At 38.4% G+C, this 22,124-nt stretch overlaps 1 protein-coding gene across 2 annotated transcripts in view; it reads right to left on the bottom strand.

Moving 5' to 3' along the window:
• Positions 1–357: 357 nt before the first annotated feature.
• The window catches only part of col5a1 (procollagen, type V, alpha 1), a 109,627-nt gene continuing 87,860 nt past the window's right edge, over positions 358–22,124 (bottom strand). The window contains exons 42-66 of one of the 2 annotated variants that reach the window (XM_067422663.1): positions 21,866–21,973; positions 21,661–21,768; positions 20,458–20,511; positions 20,172–20,225; positions 19,983–20,090; positions 18,409–18,462; positions 18,216–18,323; positions 14,151–14,204; positions 13,932–14,039; positions 13,525–13,578; positions 13,380–13,433; positions 13,219–13,272; positions 13,001–13,054; positions 12,784–12,891; positions 12,109–12,162; positions 11,964–12,017; positions 11,662–11,769; positions 11,517–11,570; positions 11,190–11,225; positions 11,007–11,060; positions 9,236–9,497; positions 8,807–8,919; positions 7,312–7,380; positions 2,697–2,930; positions 358–2,599 (exon numbers count right to left, since the gene is read on the bottom strand). In XM_067422663.1, coding sequence (XP_067278764.1) covers positions 2,453–2,599; positions 2,697–2,930; positions 7,312–7,380; positions 8,807–8,919; positions 9,236–9,497; positions 11,007–11,060; positions 11,190–11,225; positions 11,517–11,570; positions 11,662–11,769; positions 11,964–12,017; positions 12,109–12,162; positions 12,784–12,891; positions 13,001–13,054; positions 13,219–13,272; positions 13,380–13,433; positions 13,525–13,578; positions 13,932–14,039; positions 14,151–14,204; positions 18,216–18,323; positions 18,409–18,462; positions 19,983–20,090; positions 20,172–20,225; positions 20,458–20,511; positions 21,661–21,768; positions 21,866–21,973 — 2,265 coding nt within the window. In that variant the 3' untranslated portion in view covers positions 358–2,452. Of the gene's footprint in view, positions 2,600–2,696; positions 2,931–7,189; positions 7,259–7,311; positions 7,381–8,806; positions 8,920–9,235; positions 9,498–11,006; positions 11,061–11,189; positions 11,226–11,516; positions 11,571–11,661; positions 11,770–11,963; positions 12,018–12,108; positions 12,163–12,783; positions 12,892–13,000; positions 13,055–13,218; positions 13,273–13,379; positions 13,434–13,524; positions 13,579–13,931; positions 14,040–14,150; positions 14,205–18,215; positions 18,324–18,408; positions 18,463–19,982; positions 20,091–20,171; positions 20,226–20,457; positions 20,512–21,660; positions 21,769–21,865; positions 21,974–22,124 lie in introns of both variants that reach the window. The other variant, XM_067422664.1, reaches the window with a different exon arrangement.

Here is a 22,124-nt window from a genome sequence, read left to right as displayed (position 1 = left end):
CTCTACATAATGTATCACACTGATAACCGTTATCAGATATAAAGATGTATATCTGATATCAGATATGTATTTATCAGATATCGAGAACACTACTGGTATCAATTTACATTTATTTTTTTTAAATAATACAATAAATATACTACAAAGGAACAAGGGCTTTGGTAGAGAGTTACAACAAACATCGCTCTCTCTCCATTTCACAATGAAGGACAGGCCTGTTTTCATCCGAGCACTGTGAGGATGTATCATACCGCCGATAAAAGAATTTGTGGCTGTGGGACGAAACATCAAGAGAAAGCTTAACAATTTCATGCATACAGGAAAGTTTTAATGCTTCAAAAGACATACAAGGGTGGGTGGACACAGTAAACTTGAATTTATTGACACAAAACCAATACCTCTTCTAACTGCTCGTACACAGGTTTGACACGACCGCAAAAACAAACAAACAAATAAACAAACATTACAAAGACAAAAAAACAAAACAGAATAAACTTTATTGGCAGCATTACTGCTGGTTTTAAAATATACAGAAGAATTGGTTGAAATTCGTTTCGTACTGATAAAATTGTGTCAAAACTGCATATTCCATGTTGAATCCTCTTAAAAGAAACAGTTCAAGTCATATTCAATCAAAAATTGGAGAGCAAGAATTTGCAGTAGCATAGTGGTCAAAAGCAGAACAAAAGGGTGCAGGAAAATGTTTAGTGGCAACAGATGATAGATGAATAACAAGATGGCTCTAGTCATCGACAACAAATCCAGGAATATATGCTAGCGAATGTACAACATACTTGAATAATCACACAAGACAATCTGATTCTTGGTCTTCAAGTCTCTTAAATTAAGAGAAATCTCTCTGGAAGGAAAGCTGAGTTAACTATTCATTCCTCTAAGCGTTTTGGTTCAAATATTCACAGAACCCTCCAAAAAATATCTAATCAAAAGCTAAGTCCCAAGCTAATTCTCCAGCGTGGTTTCAAATGCTAAAACTTTTAGTATGTGAAAAGGCTTGCAACGGCTTGTTTTCGACACTTTACTTTACATGGGCCGACAGCGTCGACTGTAATTGTGCTCCATTTAACCATTCCAAATAAAGTACTTCATGTAAATAGGCTCTGATATGAACAATGAATTGCAACGTGTGAGCTAAAGCCTTTGGAAGACCATAAATGACCTCCATAATATGTATCAGTCTGGACATTGTCAAATGTGGCGAGGAATGATAACAGAAGAAAAACGTGTTCTCATCTATAAATGAATATGATTTTATGGCATGCATAAAAGTACTTCGCCACCTCGGGAAGCAAAGCAAAGACTTTGACAGGGGACGTGGAACCACATGGGCATCACCGCAGAGCCGTTTTCAGTTACAACAAACAGTTACAGGAAAAAAAGGTATATATTTGTAGCACCACAGACAGAAGGAAATAGCACCTAGTTTACTGATATTGTGTTTCCTCAGTGTGACGGTGTGCTCTTCTGATACAGGGAAGCACAGATTCATGAACATCAGATCAAAGATTCCCCTCGTGCGCATGGGTCGCGATCTCACAGACCCACGGAAGCCAGGTCAACATGACAGGTAGCAAATTAATGCTCACATTACGGCTGTTTCTTTACTTTATTGTCATTTTGTCTTTTAAATTACAAAAAAAGACGTTCACATCTGCAATGAGACAATTCGGTGCAGTTGCCTTTTTGTCGTACTTTAATAATTTCCTTTATTTTCTTGACTTCAGATTCACTGGAAATGTCCTCAGGCTCTTTATTTGGGAGGGTTCAATTATTATATATATATATGTGTGATATAAAAAAAAAATTCCAATAGCCAGCAGCTCTGTCCTTATCGCTCAATGGGTTCACATGCACGTTTTGAAGCCAGAACCAAAAAAAAAACACTTCACCAGAAAAAAGAAAAATATACAGAAAGTACTTACAAACATAGAAAAAAATATTTATATATATTTATATATATAATCACCATTCCAGGGAATGGAAAACAAGTATGCACAAAAAAACACAAAGCGGAAAGAGGAACAACATAAAACCAAAGCAAACAACTTGAACCGGACGTGCGCAGCGCTAGTCCATGACCAGGCGGGAAATAAAAAGAAGGATCTAATCTGTCTATACAGCCTGTGGGAGGGGCAAAGAGTCAGATGAGCGTAAAGTGGGCAGGGCTGGGAGAGACATGAGCGATGACCTCATCCAGTTTCAAAACTTGCATGTGATGCAGAGAGTACACTGAGGTTAAAAAGGTTGCTCTGTTATAAGAACCCATTGTTTAGACATCCATTCTTTCTTCAAATTTCTTTTATCCTTACTTTGGTATCTGTTGGGTTTGTTTGGAAACACAAAACTTTACAAATAAGTCATCCTATTTCTTTCTTGTGTTTTGTTTTTCGGAGAAAATGAATATGTTTGGTTCGCGTGTGCTCGCTGAGCAGTCTTAGCCGATGAAGCAGGCCGGTCCGACCTCAAAGCCGAACTTCTGCGTTGCTCCGCCGAAATCGTTAAACATAATGTCAACAAACGGTACCTGCTCCACTTTCGGTGTGTTGATCTCAAGAATAGTCTTTTCATAGCCCTTTTTCAACTGTGGGAGGAAAGAAAAAGCATTAGGAACATCACTTGTAAGAATTTTCGGTTTAACTGGCTAAAAATAAAAAAAAATACATATCCCTGGCTCTTACCGCGCAGCCGTCGACGGCGGCTCTGATGTATGGGTTGTTATCGTAAGACATCTCCTCATCGTTGGAGCCCAGGAAGCGGATGGCTTTATCGTAATTGTCCGAATCCTGGTCATGCCAAGCCACTGACTGGTAACAGTTATAGGTCAGGTTCTGTCGAGCCGTGGCACTGAGTAAACGCAGGAATGTCATCTGCACCACTCCGATCGGATTTCCCTCCGCATCTACGTACGAGAGCTGCACAGACAGACAGACAGCAAGGCGGTCTAGATAACGGCTTGACAAACGCCCCCTAGAGGTTCTGCTGAAAACTACACATCACACCCTCCGGTCCAATAGCACTTAATGATCACTGACTTACCAGTGTCAGGCAATGTTACAATATTGAGTTACTTTTTCTCACAAGGGCTGGGTGTGTGTATTTGTTTTTTAATAACAAAAAGTTCTATTTTTACCAAGTGCAAAGACTTTTTCACATCAAAAGTGAAATAAATAAATCATGTTCATATTTACTCTAGAACTACAATACGCGTCATGTTTACACAGCACACACAATGCAAAAAAGAAAACTGCTACAGATGGTTGTGTTTTAGGTGCATATTAGGGGTGGCACGGTTCACAAAACACGGTTCGGTTCCTATCACGGTTTTCGGGTCACGATTTTCGGTTCTGTACGGTTCTTGTTGTTGTTTTTTTAGCTTTAACAATTCAGAAATTTACTTCAGCATATGATATATAGCTTAATTATCCACAATTTTGGATACAGAATAAAAAAAATTAAAAAAAAAGTTATATCATGTAATCATGCACAAACTGAACTTGACCATCTCAGAGGAAAGCTAGATGAGATTTTGATACAGCAAGAGGGAAGATATTGATGACATGCTTTTCATTTGTTTGGCAAAAAAAGGAGAACGTGTATTGCTATCTCTACAGGAACTTGTGTTCCCTTTTAGCACCCAAAGATTGAACTGAAAAATTAACTTGCATTTATCAAACTGCACTTCAGTGTAGCTTTAAGGCTTATTTATAATTAACACATCCACAGGAGCGCGACAAAAATAACGTCAACACGGAGTGCGCGAGACCCCGTTTCGCTTGCCGTGTGCACGTCAAATTTTTTAACTTTGCCTGCGGCTCCGCAACCGAAGAAGCCACGTTCCAGACGAATCTGGATGAGCATGATGTCTCATCAAACCTCAGTCTGCACTTCGAGTATAATCCTCCCCAAACGGACGAGGCACGCGCTCCGTCAGCGAGAGAGACGAGGAAAACAAACAAGCATGCAAATGGAAATTATCGCTGCCAGAAAAAACATCGAGCTCATTATTTATCGTGCGATTAATTGATTTATTGACTATCGCGACAGGCCTACTTGTGTTGTTTAAGAAAAATAACACCCAATATTTTGTTGTAGGTTTAAGAGTATTGCGTAACTTTACTAGTAACTTGAAAAAGTAATCCAATTACATAACTTGCATTACTTTTAATGTGTTACCCACAACACTGCTGACTACTGTTTAAGATTTGGGTTAAAGTCTACAATGGCTCAAAAAGGAAAAACAATAACCAAAATCATACGAAAATAAGATGTATTCTCTAAAAAAAAAAAAAACATGTTTAAAATATTTTGTAAGACAAAAGAATTCAATAAAAAAACTTTTTTTTTCAGGATTCTTTGATGAACAGAAAAAAATGGCATTTATTAAATTAAATCTTTTACAACATTATAAATGTCTTTACTGTCACTTTAGTCAATTTAATCCATCCTTGCTAAATTACCGCCTCATATGTTTATCTGTGGTTAAAACTTCTAACTTTGATCATCAGTTAGGCAAGAGCACAAAACTTTTTTCCCAGACCAGATGTGCTCTGCATGTATTTAACACCAAAATTCATTTAAACATTCAAACATGGCTGATAAACTCCACTGAAAATTCACTAATATATTCAAATGAGTTGCACTGGTTTATATGCAAATTCTCCCCTTGTGGTGTGATGCAACATTTGCATTACGGAAAATATGCAAATGTTTTGTTTTCATTCTTGTATATACCAACCCATGTTTAGAAGAAAACTCCATCTCCTCTGATCCACAAACACACACATATGACTGACTGAGAGAGCGAGCACATGCTCCATGCACATACACACAAACACAATATACTTACGATAGGAGCTCCGCTCACACACTCATATGCATTGACCTTCCATGCATGCATGCAACCCATGAGAACACCTGCCCATGACCACATTACCTCATGATCACAGCTGCGTGTCAAGAGAGGCTGAACCCAGAAGCTCAGTGAAGGGACTGAAATCCACCACAGACACAACAGCTCTGTTCCAAACACTAGTCAACAGCTTACTGTCTAGTGTCTACCTCCTAAGGCTGCAACTCAAGTGAAATAGATCCTCACAGTGACGGATCTGAAATGCTCCTCATCAGCGATTAAAATATAAAATACTCACATAAAGCATAACCAGGGCTGCATCCGAAATCGCATACTCTCTCGAGTAGGTACTTGTCTTTTCTGGGGGGGTTTTGTAATTACTTCACAACCGCTAAAAAAAGTATATTTTATGAATGTAATCTGATCGCATTACATCCGCCATGTTGTTATTATCATGTGACCTACCACCATCCGTTTCGTCGCTACACTGCCATTCACAAATCCTCTGCTGTGGCCTCATGGGCTAGTAAAGTGCAGAATCTTGTCGGAAGCAGAAGGTCAACCAGGTACTTTTTGCCTACTCCTACATGAGTGATATGAATTCAGACATATTTGTCTCATACTGCTCTTCAACTAATACATTACAGGTTAGCAATTTTGGACGCAGCCAAGTCTTCTGGGATCCTCTTTGTGATATCTTTTTTTTACATAAATAAGGTTACTCATTTTTTTATATTGTTTTAATATATATATATAATATTTGATTTATATTTTTTTTACAATATTTTCTAATCAAGTATTGTTGTTAAATGCAAGATACATATTCACAATTGTATTTTTTCATTGTGTCATCAAAACTTAAAGGGTTACTTCAGCGATTAGCATATGGCCTTGTATCAGTAGAAACCCTGGAGTATATTCAAATGATTGTGCTTTCCCCCCTCATATCCCCCTGAGACAAGAGATTTATGCATTTTATTTCTGGAAAAATTCCTCCTATGACGCAAATTGACGATATTTGCATCAGAGGAGGAATGTTTGGCCAAAGGCTAAAGACTACAGCCAGCAGAGGGAGCCATTACCGCATGTTTTTAACCCTCACATGGGGGATGGAGATCACACTCAGAGCTCAGCTCCAGCTACAGGCACTCGTTTAAACGGAGCTATGGTGAGCAATGTAAGTCTTTTAACTTCTCAAATTAATTTCTATGAAAGTTAAGCTTGCAAAGGCATGAACTGAAACGCGCCAGACTGAACTCGCGTTGTGAATGTATGCCGCGAGTGTAATCGCGATTACCTCAGCTCTCATCACGAGAGCTCATCAGCTCATTTATCTGACTCCTGCAGTTAGTGCTCAGTGCTGTGAGACTCGCGCCGTGACTCACTCATTATATTGAACAGACACGTTCAGTTTTTAATTGTAGTGTCTTCTTCAACTCAGTCACAGTAATCAAGTTGGTGGCTTTGGGAATGGCCTCAAAGGGCAGCGAAGCATTCTGGGAATTGTAGTCTTTCATCCCCATGGGACAAAAATACATTTTCTGTCTTTTCTCAGTCTAGAAGGCACCAAATTCAAAAATAATTTCACATTTCTACTACATTGATGACCCAGTTTAAATACAGATTCATCTTCCCAGCGCTGAAGTACCCCTTTAAAAATTGCATTTACTATCTTAACTAATGTTTACAGTTGATTTCAATAAAGTTTATCGTTAGCATGTTGCTAAGCTAATGATATGATACTGCATTAGACCAAATACTGCATGATTTAGGATAAAATGTAATTGCAATTTTCCTGATTAAAAATTCTGTATTGATTTAAGCAAAAAGCGATTTCAAGTGTGATTTAAAACATGTTCTGCTGTGCTCATTTCCAGGGCTAAACTATTTGTCCAAAATGTTGTGATTATATAGTGTGTCCATAATGGCAACATGTTTTATCTACCGGTAGGTGAGTATCTTACTAGCATTTGAAACAGATCTACAATCATGTGTTAACGGACTCAGTCACTTCAAGGTGATTTTCTCAAACTTACAGGAATAGAAGACAGGATGGATTCCATCAGTCAGACACTTCACCCCCAAATCTGTAAATCTAGGGTAAGTTCACATTTTTTGGGGTCCACAGACTGACTGACTGACTGACGTCTCCACCCACAGCCCTCAGATTACCCATAAGTCTAAGCAAACACTTTTTGCTGCTGTTCTGATGATGACCATGCTCGGAAGGACCCGAGAAGCATGCAGAAGCACGGGCCTTCAAGAGACCGATCGGCCAGAGTCCTTGGCACCAGGCCCCTTCTCTCATGCATTCCTACTTACCATGGACCCTCTCTTGTAGCGACTATACCATGTGCCTGGACTGTCTTTGGGCCAGCGAGCCATTTTGCTCTGTAAAATAGGAGACTATTTCAGGAGGACAAAAAAAGAGGAGTCATTCTTACCAGTTTACCACGTTTGAATTCACTGAACCACGACCCTGGATTCTCCTTCACCCAAGAGGTGAGTTTGGCCTGAGAGAGAGAGAGTTAGCTGGAGTCAATACAGAAGAGAATGAGAGAGTAGAAGAGACAGCCAATGGGAATCTGTTTTTCAGTGTAGTTGTCAATCTACCCGAGCCAGGGGCTTTCACATGTAGATGAATGTCTTCAGCCATTGTGTTGTAAATTAACACATTATTCCAGCAGTCATACAACTATTATCTAATATATAATTATATATATCTTTTCCTGACCAAACAAAAAAAGTAACAAAAATATATATTTTTTAAATTGTTAAATATTCACATGAATTAATAATAAAAAATGTGCTGAGAAAATTCATATTAAAAACAAAAATATATTATACAATAATGTAATTTTTAATATAATAAAAATATTAAAAATATTGGGGGGGGTGTATATATACACATATATATATATATATATATATATATACACATTATATTTTTATATATACACATTATATATATACACAGTTTCCAGGATACATTTTTACATCCTGTGTAAAGAGGGTCCTAAAATTCATATACCAATAATAACAATATACTTTACATTTTATGAAATAATTTATAATAATATAATAAAATATATTTTTGCTTAACAAATAACAATGTGACTAAAAAAACCCAAAAATAAAATACAGGGATTTTCTTTCAGGATGAATTATCATATCTATTGTTAAGGGGGTCCAAACCATGTCTATGAAGCAAATTCCACTTCCCAAAAAAAAAAAAAACACTTGGCCCAAAAATGCTGCATCCAGTGTGAAGAGGTCCATCAGAACGCACATGTTGAATTTAAAGCTATATCTTTGTCCTTGGGGAGAATAGGCCTGAGGAGGTTATTGTTTGTCTGCTGGAGTGAAGGATGAAGCACTGAAGTTAGTTCTGTTGTTTGTTTGTGAGAGTCACCTTCACACCCCACTGAGTGACTCTCCATCAGTGATGCTTCTGAGACTCATTAAGGCAAATACCTCGTCACACTTGTCTGCAGAATCTAATAAAGAATATATCTTGAGTTGTGCGTATAGACCTTATTCGGTTTGATGTGAACAAAAAATACAATCTGTGAAAGACAAAGTACAGGCCGTTCAATGTCATTCTGATGTGCAGGGTACATCTTTCCTTAGATTTTCAGTGGATAAAAAATCCTCCAGCAAATCTGGTGAAAATCAGATGTGACCTTAAGACAGTGAGACATTGAACGGACTGTACGTTTATTCCTCTCAGCAGGCTAAGCTGAACGATTTCTCTCTGGAGGTTTTTCAGGAATCCATGGACTAAACTTGACATGCGAGTTGAACTTAGTGTGTTCATCTTAATATGTGATGCTTTTAAAGGTGTTGTTGTGCATTGAGATTTTGACATCAAAACTGTTCTACCCTAGATCTGGACTTCTGAGAAGTCGTCCCAAAGTGTTTGCTTTGTGGCTGTCTTACCCCTTCACTCTTTTTTTCGGGGAAGATGCAGCTCTCGCCACCTGCTGTGAAGTTACAGTACACTTTGAAAGAGTCTCTGGAGCAGCCCTGGTTTGGATCAATCCAGTATTCACCTGAAGAGAGGAAAAGTAGGGTGATCCATCATCAGCTAAATGTGCTGTTGATCATTAAAAACTGAGACCAACGTACACACATCACCAGCAAAAAAAGTTGGGTACTCCACAAAGGAATATATATCATTATATCATGCAATTAAAGTAAAGCTATATATATATATATATATATATATATATATATATATATATATATATGCATCATGGGTATCTTCTATCCGTTCATTTTGTTTCTACTGATGCTTTGTGTAAAACAGCCATTAACACATCTTGAAATTAAGAAGTGTGTGTGTGTGCTCGAGTGTGAGATAAATACCATCTGGGAAATCTGGGTGGCACAGCTGTAGGTCTTTGCAGGTGCGGGCGGGGTTACTCTGTGTGCCCAGCGGGTGTTTCATCTGTTCAATCTCCAGTTTGAGAGAGTTCAGAGAGCCGAATATCTCCTCCATGCCGTCCTCATAGTCTTTGTAGTTGGCATCTGCAGCGTCGTCCATCATCTGGCTGGCATCAATGTTCCTCTTTGCCCGTTTCGGGCTGGACTGGATGGGCAGAGGGTGGATGACATCACCAGGTGGACCCTAGACGAGAAGACAACCGTTAATATTCACATGACATGGCTTAAAGCATCAGAAAAATATTAAGAATATGGGTTTAAAATGCACTATGTTGTAGTTTCTAGGATTTTGCATTGTGGTTGCATTTAGAAAATATGAGTGGTGTTTACCCTTATAAAATTCACCATCTCAATGTTTGGGTGGTTACTATGGTGTTGTTAGGCATTTGCTAAAGTGTTCCAAGTAGATGCTAGGGTGTTCTAGGTTGTTGATAGAGTATTGCTAGGACATGTTTGGTGGTTCCTTAGAGGTTTGCCAAGTTGTGTAAAATGTGTTCCAACAATGTTTGGCTGGTTACTAGTGTGTTGTTAGGCAGTTTGCTAAGTTGTTCTGAGTAGCTTCTAGGATGCTCTAAGTGGTTGCCAGTGCGTTCATTTATTTAAAAAAGTGAGTAGTGCTTGATCGTGAAAATGTTTTAGTTGTTGCTAGGATGGAACTTTGTGCTCGCCAAGTTATTTGGCCTGGGTATTTAAAAAGCCATCGCTAGGCAGTAACTAGGGTGTTTTGGGTGGTGTTTTAGCTTCTCTAGACAGTTGGTAGATAGGACATCACACTGTTCACACTAATTGTTTCCGGTTCTATTTCTCACTCTACAAATAAATGAGGCAAAAAAACAATAATAAAAGCTACAGTAATAAACCTTAAAATCATCACAGTAGTCCATATGAGACATCAGTTAGTTCATCAGAATCTCTTGAAGCATCGAAACTACATTTTGGTCCAAAAATAACAAAACCTACGACTTTATTCAGCATTGTCTTCTCTTCCAGGTTTGTTTTCAAACCTTAAATAAAGATTCAAACGGTCATGAATCCGTGGATAAAAAAAAGGATCAAATGAAACAAAATTATCTTTATTTAAGGTTTGAAAACAAACCTGGAAGAGAAGACAATGCTGAATAAAATCGTAGTTTTTGTTATTTTTGGTCCAAAATGTATTTTCGATGCTTCAAGAGATTTTAATGAACTAACTGATGTCTCATATGGACTACTGTGATGATGTTTTTATTCCCTTTCTGGACATGGACAGTATAGTGTGCATACACTTAGATACGCTGTCGGACTAAATATAAAATATCTTAAACTGTGTTCTGAAGATGAACGGAGGTCTTACGGGTGAGGAACGACATTAGGGGGAGTCATTAATGACATCAATTTCATTTTTGGGTGAACTAACCCTATAACTGAACACTTGCATTTATCTCTTTGACCTGAAGCTATTGTTCTCAGTGTGCTGAAACAGGAACCAATACTACTTGTAGATATGAAATATCAGGAAGCAATCTCCACAGAATCCCTCAGAAGAATCCTAACAGATTCAGTTTACACAACATAATAGCCCTCAATTACACTTATGTAACATCAACTGCAAAATCATCTGTTAAAGTATGCAGTTATCTCAGTGGAATAACCTGTTTATGCATTTAGTATGCCTTTTTTATAGTTCAATTTTGTGCTGAGTCTAGTTACGTACAGGAGGTCCAGGTGGTCCCGGGACTCCAGATTCACCCTTCGGCCCAGTCTGACCCTAAAAAGACAGAACCAGAAATAGGTTTAGGCAGAGGGATGCTAAATAAATCAGAGCTAATGAAAGATATTAAGTTAATCTTCTAATTAAATGAACAGGAGTATTTAAATAAGAACACAAATAACTTACAGATGATCCTTTAGCACCTTTGGGACCAGGAGGACCCTAAACAGAAGTGAAATACAAATATAAATCACAATGAAGAATTTATTTTACAAGTGAAATAACATCTAACCAAAAAGGTTTTACAGATGACGCCATAGGAGTAGCGTTTAAAAGGGTATTTTAAAGAACCCAGAACTCCAAACAACAATATAATGAACACTTTTAGTCTCCAGGGAACCATACTGCTACTCAAAAACCTTAAAAAGACAAAAGATCTATGGTGAACCTAACCGTTTTCATTTTTTTTAGTGTACATCATAAAAGTTTTCAAAGAAATATAGAAAATGGTACCGGGTGACCAGGTGGTCCAATGGGGCCAATTGGTCCAGAGGGGCCAGCAATGCCCTGTAGAAAAAGACAAATTTTGAAAACTGCTTTATGAAAATACAGAAGGCTTATATTAGCTATGCTGTATGTGTGCAAACGTGTTCCATACATTGTCTCCTTTAGGTCCTGAAGCTCCCTGTGGACCCGGCAGCCCTCTGTCTCCCTTCTCTCCCTGTTCTCCAGGAGGTCCTATGAGTCCAATGAGACCAGGATGACCCTGAAACAACCCAAATGATTACTAAACTCAGCTGTAATGAACATACTCATTCATAATCAATAATGCCAGCCAGAGTTCAAATAACATATAAAGTCATTACTACAGCTGTGTTCTAAAAACTAGTTAGCTACCCATTTAGACAGCATAACAGTCCGGCTATTTAGGGGTATCAAAGATGAATTTGCTTCTCTCACCTTTTCACCTTTAATACCAGTATCTCCCTTCAGTCCAGGCAGGCCAGGAGGACCCTGAGCGAGAGAAAGGTAAGAAGAGTGAGGACAGTGGATTGTCATCTAAGACTGTAATGAACTCATTCCCAGAGGAATAACATGTTGGTACCATCGGCCCAGGGGGTCCATCGGGTCCAGGAGCACCAGGCAGTCCTTGTTCTCCCTACATCAGAACCAAACAGATCCATTTATTAACACCAAATCAGAATCACTGCCTTAGACAGAACTGTGTATGAGGTCTGATGTTTAATCTTGGAAGCTGAAAGGATGATTCTTACTCAAATTGTCAGTATTATTTCAATCAAAAAATCGAAAGAGAAAAAAATGTGTCATATACAGTATATACTCTGTTGAAGTTGTCCAATAATATTTTGGAGCAATAATATTAATTTTATGTTACGGTAATGAGGAAAATGAAGGATTATATGCTTAATTGATCTTAAATAAAAAAGGAATCATCTTAAAAATTGGTTTCATCTGTTAATACAAAAAATTTAAATACCATATAAATAATACATGGGAAAATGTATACATTTAATGAGAAAATTAAATCAGAAATAAATTCAATCAATGTTTAATGTATTATTCTTATGTCATTTTTGTTGCATTATAATAATGTGAAAGTTTTTCATCTTACATTTTTAATATTCTTAAATTTATGGCTTCGGTTTATGCACAATATATATTTGTTTTGATTTTGTAGTGAAATATGACCTGGGTATGTTATTAACCGGTGCGATTCACCAAATACATTTAACAGAATGGTCGGCCCATTATCACTCACCACTGGTCCAGGCACACCTCTCAGACCCTCAGGACCAGGCTTTCCAGGGCTTCCCTGAGGGCCAACTGGACCCGTCTTACCGGCTGGACCCTCCAGACCAGATTCACCCTGATTCAGAGACACAAAACCATTGAAACCAATACAGTCACATGTTTATGACTGTACTGTAATAGAAATGCATACAAGTGTGTATGAATGTGTGCATGTTGCATGTTACCTTGGCACCTTTCTCTCCCTGTCTTCCTTCAGGTCCAGCAGGTCCATGAGGTCCCTAAAGAAAAAGCCACATATCCATATATTATTTAAAAATATATTAATATTAATAGCAACATGAATATATATGGCTAGTCAGAAATATTTTTGGCTCCAGGTGTGGTAAAGTTAATTTTGCACTCACGTTCAATGCATTTAAATGATGTCTAAAGCATTACTCACTCTCTTTCCTGGAGGACCAGTAGGGCCAGTTTCACCAGTAGGTCCAGGGGATCCCTGTAATAAACAAATTAAGCAGCATTATAAAATCAATAATCAATATAAAACACATATGTCTACACCGACACCAGAGATCATTTGACGTGTGTTTAAAGCACACTCACTGGCTGACCAGGCTCTCCATCGTCTCCCTTATCACCAGGAGCACCATCCAAACCCTGTAGGAGGAAGAAAAGGTGATGTCACTTCCTGAAAAAAAACTAAAAAATTTCTTTGTAACAACTAAATTCAAACATTAAAAGTACTTACAGATGGACCGGGCTCTCCAGGAGGACCAGGATCACCAGGGAAACCAGTTGGACCCTGGAAATCAAACCACAACATTTAAACATTTCTATATTTATTAAGAAATGTGGTAATTGCATGGTCTTAAGTGTGTTTTGCACAATAGGCCATGTTTATTGACCAATCAGCAAGCAGAACCTCACTCTTTAAAAATTAAGGTTCAAATGGTTCCACAAAGAACCTTTCAATTGCGCAAAAGGTTCTTTTACAGATTGCTCACATATTTTTTTTTTAAAAATGGTTCTTTTAAGAACTGTTCACTGTAAGGTTCTAAATGGTTCTTCTCTATGCCACTGAATGTGGAAGTTTAGAAAGAGTGTATGTTTCAGACACAAAATAAACCATTAGATATGAGTACGGTGGGAACTTACAGGACTTCCTTTAGAACCATCATCTCCTGGTGGTCCTTTTGGTCCGGGTGGACCAGCAGAACCGGCGGGTCCGGACTCTCCCTTTTCTCCTCGCTCTCCTCTTGGACCCTAAAACACACACACAGACAAGGTATGAAATATGAGTGTGTTATTCTTACAGCAGTGATGTTTTAGGGTTTTGCGTATGTGAGTTTGTTTTGTAAGTGTTTTGTGCCGTACCGGAGGGCCGACGTCTCCCTGTGGGCCTGGTTCTCCTGCTTCACCAGAGTCTCCCTACAGAAAATATGAGAGAGATGTGAGTAAAACACAGTATCACACACTCTTTTCCCCCCAAACACTGCAGAGTTTTTCTCCTCTGGACAGAAGAGCACGTCAGCATCATTATTCACTGTCTTGTCAGCAAATCTGCTTTCCTCCGCAGAACGGCACGATCTAGCATGAAAATGTGTGCAACATCAATATTCAGACAAACAAATGACCTTGACGATGACCACTTCAGTCAGCCATCAGATGAGGATGAAAATCATAATATATCCAGACAGACTTGAATGGAGTGATGACACTTTGAGTGATGACAACTAGACTTGAATATTTTTTTTGAAGTGAGTGTTGATGCTTGTGCAAAACTTAATGCCACTGTGCTGAGGAGTTGTGAGTGGTTGCAAAGGTGTTTCTGAGCACATTTTTATGTGGTTGATGGGTAGTTCCTCTTTGGACTAAGTCAAAAGAGCCCATCTATAATATTCTGGTATCCATATATGACTCTGGTCCCTCCTTCAATGTACATCAAACCAATCACTGCTATTTACACTTTTATTTCATTGTTCAATTGATATCGATAAGCTGATATTTATTTTTATATGACATGACTGAGTATAGAATTTTAACTTCAGCCATTTATCAGTTCTATTTTGTCTAAACAAAATAAATGAATAACCAAAATAAAAATTCATTGTTTAAATAAAAACAATTAACCGAAAATATGGCTGAAAATAAAATTCCATACAATTTGTGTAAATAAATACATTGAAATTCTACACCATTATGTTTAAATAAAAAAACATTAAAAAAAATAAAGTGTATATATATATATATATATAAATATATATATAGTTAAAATGCTAAAAAGTGAATTTACAGATCGAAGAATTATAGTGTACTGTACAGTATTAAATATTAACTTTGATATTTGTTAAAAAGATCACATTTAACAGTGTTATTAAATACTTTGTGTTTTTAAAGGTCAAATTTAAGTGAGAATTAGATGATGGTAAATGTACTATAGAGGTAAAAATAAGGAAAATGAGCATGCTCAATCAAATATCCAATAGATTAATTCAAAGAGCAATAATAGTGATGCTTGTTAGCAAACCACTAATGAAAAGTGCATTTTTGACATTAAATACTGAAAAAACATCCAACCTTCCCTTAAAGAACTACATCTGTTTAACCGCAAACATGCTTTCTCTCGTGCTTGAAAACCTGTTTAAGAGTTTCTCTCTCTGCTTTAGAGAGGCTTTTTAAGTGTGTGTGTCTGCCATATTGAGGGATTAAGAGTCTCTCAGACTACTGAACTGCATCATTCATGTGTGTGTGTGTGTGTGTCAGACTGAGGTATATCTCTCGCCCTCTCTCTCTCTCTCTCTCTCTGTAGTGGGATAAGAGGTCTGTCAGAGTGAAGTGGTGAGGTAAATCTTCCCAGACTAACACCAAACAGCCTTGTCTCCAGCCCTCATTCTATCATCTTTATCTGTTTTCTTTGAGTCCTCCCTTCAGCTGTGTTTTTCTGGTTCATTTCTCTGGGTGAAACTCCTCTCTAAGCAGAACTGAAATGGGTCCTTGGTTCTGTGGCAGAACAATGGTGCTGAAGTGCCATATTAAACAATATTGACAGCGGACGGTGCTGAGGTGATCGAGCGCAGTCATGCAAACACTCTGTCTGTTCGCTCTGCTGAGACGCACAGTACACTCGCGTCTCACAGTCACACTCAATAAACACATGGACACTCTCACTGCACAAACACGAGCTGAACTCCAGACGTAAAGCCCATGGCATAATCAGAACGCTCTTTGTAAAGTACAGCAATAAGGGATGCTCATTTCGGTTCATTTTCCTGACCGACAACCGATGCTCATTAATCGATTATGAACCGCTAACTGATAAGATTATAATATTGAATTGGCATTATATAAAAATACAATTGACGAGTGTTTGGGACTCGTTAAAACTTTTTTCACAGGTTTATTTTACTGTGCAAATTGCGATGCTACTTGTTGAATGTATGCCATAATATCTTCTTCCAGGTAAGTAAAGCATGTTTAATTATTTTAAGAAGATGATAATCTCTTCCTTTCTCTCTTTACACATGGCGGGCTCAAAATTTAGTTTTTGTATAGTCATTGCTTAACAAGTTAAATTATACACTTTGAAAAGCTGTCTATACACTGTAAAAAATGTAAGTGTTTATGCTGCCTAAAATTTTTACATTTAGTCAACTCAAATATCAAAGTTGTCATGTAGGAAAACTTCACATTTCAAGTTGTCTAAACTTAAAGGGTCATGAAACCCCCCTGCTGCAGCGGTGTTTTTTCACACCTTCGATTTGAAACAGCTTGTTAAAAGGGGAGTGGTCGACTGTGAAAAGGTGGGATGGTATTGTGTGGAAAGAGGCAATGGTTTGCATAAATAGGGGAGTGTCAGTAGGTGCATTAAGATTAGCGATACCAATAGCAGCAGTTACAGCGGTTCTGAGACATGTTCTTGGTTCACGTTGGCATTGTTTACCACAGTGAGATTAAATGAGGGATGAGTACAGCGAATGAGAGAGCTATGAGTGGCGTGCAGCAGAGATCGCAAATCATTCAGCTCTTCAAACCAGCAAAATTCAGTGAGAAATGAAAATAAATGTTGTTCTGCATGACAAAATATTTTGCAAACGTGATAAAACTATATTTGTCCAAATATGCACGCTGTTTGGCAAGATGAACAACGCGCCGACGTGATAAGAGAACGTGAACAACCCAACATGCGATGTGACAGAGATGTGTAATTCTAGATCGGTGTAAAAGCGAAGGGGTTTGAGGCTTGTCTTGACCGCGCATCTAAAGCACAGAGCGACGTGACTGGGTTGCCGTGACGATCCGCGCGGTCACTCGGCAGCTAAATCTATATTTGTCCAAATATGCACACTGTTTCACTAAGAGCCCGAACACATGCGGTTTAGTGCATGGCTGTGACCACAAATAAAACGGAGAGGACGTGGCTTTTGTTCATTATCCTACAGATTGGCTATTTTGCACTCCTGACAAAAATTATGCAATGCTTGCAGGTTCGGCGTGCGATTCCTCAGGTGAATTTTACTTTACCGAGCCTTGGTAGCAAAGACTTCCACAGACGGCGCCGGTTACAGCTCGCTCGGCGCCCTTTACGTTACTTCGTATCAGCACAACGCCTAGCGTTCTTCCGTGACTTTTCCGCACGCTGCTTCCAAAACTTCCCCACCATATCTCTACAATAATGATGGAAGACGAGCCTGACAGAAGTGACTGTCTCGTGCATATTAACTAAATTATCTTGTATGCATACTACAGCGCAGGGATTGGACTGAATGAGCTTTATGTCATGAATATATATCGAGAATCGCTCGGAGCGGTCGACGTCAGCATGTGCCCAGCAGCCCATACTTGGGCCGAAAAGGCCGCGCCGACGTCAGCATTTGTGACTTTGCTCCGACTAAGCTTTTCAAACCGGAAGACAGAAATCGCTCTGAAAAATGCAAAAATAACTATTTTCACATATGAATACCATTAATGAGTACCCTTAGTGTTTTCAATGATGTGCAGCCTATACATATCTGTTTACATCTCAAAAAAAGTGTTTTGGGGTTTCATGACCCTTTAAGACAGCACAGACATTTTTTATATATATTTTTTCCACAGTCTACATACTTCTATATACAGGGAATTATCATTGCATGCAAACTATACTGGATGACATACAATGGTTCAGCTAGTTTTGCTGGTCACGATCCTCAAACAACCGTGGTTTGAAAGCATCACAGAGACACAGGGTTACAATTTTTGGGGGAATATCAACCTATGAATGGCTTACTTGGCTTAACGTCCATTTTACACATTAAACTACACAAGTGAACAGTGACACAATTTCAACCTCTCCAGAGAGACCTGCAAATCCTGAACTGACAGCACTAGAGCAACACACACACACACAAAGTGGAATCATGAAAGAAATGAAAGAGTGTTTTGCACATGATGCTTCTTCACCTTCTCTCCCACTGATCCTGGGTTTCCGATACCTCCTGGAGGTCCCTGCGGTCCGTCAGCTCCTGGGGGTCCGGACGGGCCTCTGGGGCCCGGTGGACCGGGTGGACCCTGAGAGAAAAGTCAAGATACGGTGAGAAAACTATCCAAGAAAATGTACATTTACCAAAATGATTGTATAGATGTGGAATTTTACCATTTGGCCGACATCACCCGTCTCTCCTTTCTCACCAGGGGGTCCAGGCAAGCCCTGCACACAATCACAAATGAGTTAAAACCAGGCGAACCAATCATAACATTTTAATCTGTCTAAACGACAAAACAAAAAAACTTGATTTTATCCATCTTGAATGATGTTGATGAACTGACTTTATGACAGTGACAGTCCAAAGAGCCAATCTTTTGCCAAAATTTCTGTGCTTAGAATCCTTGTTAATAACCGCCATTTTGTCAATTTGTCAATCAAGCACTGCCACATACAAGCCTTCCTTTTTTAATCACAGTCAAACTGTTGTTATGGCACATGTAATTCCCATACTAGGCTATTTAATGGAGTTTTGCTCATTATGTTCCTGAAATAAGCCAGTAATCGTGAGAAATCCAAGAGTTGAATCAGACTTGTCGTTCTTTATGACATTGAAGCATCTGTAAAAAAAAATTTATGACATAAAAAGACTACAAATAAAGCTTGCTCTAGATGCAATTCGAGCAATTACAGAGTTTTATATGGGCAGGATATTTGCATAATTTCCTCCATAAATTTCTATCTACTGTTAGACTGAACATCTGTATACTAAATGCAAATACTTCTTCTAAATTGCATCTGTCGACATCTTAAGTGTGGATCATTCGGAGGCATGCTGAAACGCCTCCGGTGTGAATCTCTGGTTTCAATAGCTCTGATAAGTAAAAAATAATGTGACATGCAGGCAAAATTTTATTTAATTTCAGAAAAACATGTAATGTCAAAGTCTGATTTCTTACTCTTATTACTAGATTTCCCCTTGTGTTTCGTGCCAACATTTAGTTTGACATACTTAGAGTAAGCGCTGTTGTAAGCTCAATTGTGCACGATAAGACCAGTAAAGTGGATTCTAGAGCTGTGCAATACTGAAGAAAAATGCGATATGCAATATCTTGTTAAATAATATGTTATGAGATACAATATTGATATTAGTGTGTAAAATCTATTTAAATTATATTAAAACATTTATTTAAAAACTGAAAATGATACCATTTATGCGTTTCATTCTTTCTGGGAAAAGAAAGCGTCGCTACAACTTCTGAAAGTCACAAATCTGACGATTTAATTTTAACACCAATGTATAGCAAACAAAAAATGTATTGCAAATATTTAATACCAAAAACTCTTTGCTTGGTAATATATATAGTTATATCAACCTAAAACTGAACATCAAGAACATCCAGGTTAACAAAGACAACTGAACTAGGGGTGGACGATTATTTTGCTTGGGGCCCCCAAATTCCTTCTAACCGCCTTGGCTGAGCCTGCATGAGCGGCACTAGAAGGAGATTGTCGCGTTCATACTGACGTCAGTGCGCGACGAAACACCGCCTCTAACGCGCGTCTAATCCAGTAGCTTTATGTGTCAGCCTTAAACATACACTTTTCACAATGTTGAAGTAGCCTATTAAAATCATTCAGATATTGCATGCCGTTGCGATATGCATATTGTAATATGTACATTTGCAATATTTCGATATATTGCATAGCCCTAGTGTATTGGAAAAATAAGTCTGCCTTCTAACCTGAAGGCCGACAGGTCCGGGTGGTCCTGGGAAGCCTCGTGAGCCCTCATCTCCCTTCTGTCCAAAAAGACCCTGCTGACCTCTGGGACCTTGCTCTCCATCAGCACCCTGCAGGGAGGAAGTGACATCACTAACACTGCTTATACCGCAGAAAGACATATGAGGCATGAATGATTTCAGAGCACTTACAGCAGGACCCGGCTGACCACTAGGACCTTGGGGACCGGTGGGCCCTGGAGGACCCTGAAGAATGGCAAAAAGAGCGAGAGGAATGGGAAAAAAGAAATGAAAAGAAAGAAAGAAAAAAGCTAACAAGAAAGCACAGCTCATTGATTTTTCATAACATCTATTCTCATCACCGCTGTGGTAATAACAGGACGAATGGTCATCATGAGAGAACGACACAAACAAACGGGCTCGTTGAATACATGATGCTTTGAGTCTGAATTGAAATGTAAATGTTAGAGTGACTCACCTGCTCGCCCTTGTCACCTTTGCTTCCCTTCTGTCCTGGCTCTCCAATCTCGCCCTGTCACAGTAATGCAGCGTTTACATATGCAAATATCTGAAAATGGTTCACATGATACAAAAATACAAATACAACATTGTCTAACTTCAGGAATTACACATTATATTATAGTGCAATATTGATATCATATGGTGATATCAGGGTATTTTATGTAGGAGTCTTTATGTAATATTTTATGTAACACAAAGATTATTGTAGGATATAGGAGTAAAACATTTTATTACATTAGATAATGATATCATGATATTTAATGAGTATCATATTTACTTTCACTGCCATTTACAAGTTTAGGTTGGTAAGATTTTTTCATGCTTTTGAAATAAATCAAAAAATATAGTAAAAACAGAAATATTATTACAATTTAAATTAAGTGTTTTCTATTTTAATATATTTTAAAATGTACTTTATTCCTGTGAAAACACCTTAATTTTCAGCATCAGCCTTCAGTGTCACATGATCTTTTAGACATCATTGAAATATGCTGATTTGCTGCTCAAGAAATGTCTTATTATCAATACTTGTGGTCACATAGTACAACTTTTAAACAGTAATGCATTCATGGCAATCCTGTATATGTTGATTTTTATATATATATATATAAACATGGTATTGACAGGAGACAGAACCCACAGTAATACTGTTTGGTCCATTTTTGTTTGTGAAGACAGACATTAGAAACGAACACTGTTATTTATTCCTCTGACTATATGTCCCAGGAGGCTTTTCACCTGTCACACACGGCAGAGCTGACATCCAAATCCTTCAAATATCGCTCACACCTTAAAACTGCCAATGCTAACACACGTTGGTGTCACACACACCTACACAAACCCCAAATCTGTGTGTAGGTGTGTGCTAGTGTGTCATCATGGTGATGTCAATTACTTTACACATTCACCTAAGTGTTAAATCAGATCATTAACAATAAGGCTAACTGCATATTTCATTCCCTAATCATCCATCCATTCCTCAAAAGAAAATATTGATCTGACAACTGATGTGACCTTTACTTCTCCTCATCCTGATCTAATCCCACCAGATTCAACCATGATCATCGATTATATGTTCATGCCTCTCTATCTATAATGAATTCATTTCTCTTCTCAAACTCTCTTCCCTCATTTTCTACCACTTAATTTTCTTCCGTACCTTATCACCATCCTCTCCCGGGGGTCCGATTGGTCCAGCTGGCCCTGGAAGCCCCACAGGTCCCTGAATACCGTCTCTACCAGCTGGGCCTTGAGGTCCTTTCTCGCCCTAATATGAGAGAGAGAAAGGTTATAGTGTATATTTTAACCATATGCAATGGCACAAAACAGATGAATATATAAATGAAGATCGAATGTGTACTCACAGGTCCGCCTTTCTCTCCAGCGGGGCCTGGGGGTCCTTGAGGTCCAGGTCGGCCCGGGAGGCCAGTAGGACCAGCTGGGCCAGCAGGACCACGTTCACCAGGAGAACCCTATGAATGTCAATATGAAATTTCATAACCTATGCATTTGCAGTGACTACCATTAGCTACTGATGGCATGATGATTAATTATGCATTTGTTCTTGAAGAAATTCATATGGAGGCGTAGACAGCTGGCATGTGCATATAAAATACAAGCTAT

The sequence above is a fragment of the Pseudorasbora parva genome, chromosome 18, assembly GCF_024679245.1.
Source record: "Pseudorasbora parva isolate DD20220531a chromosome 18, ASM2467924v1, whole genome shotgun sequence".
NCBI lineage: Eukaryota > Metazoa > Chordata > Actinopteri > Cypriniformes > Gobionidae > Pseudorasbora > Pseudorasbora parva.
The sequence above is the reverse complement of the archived record's forward strand: the minus strand, read 5'-3'. Positions and strand labels throughout refer to the sequence as shown.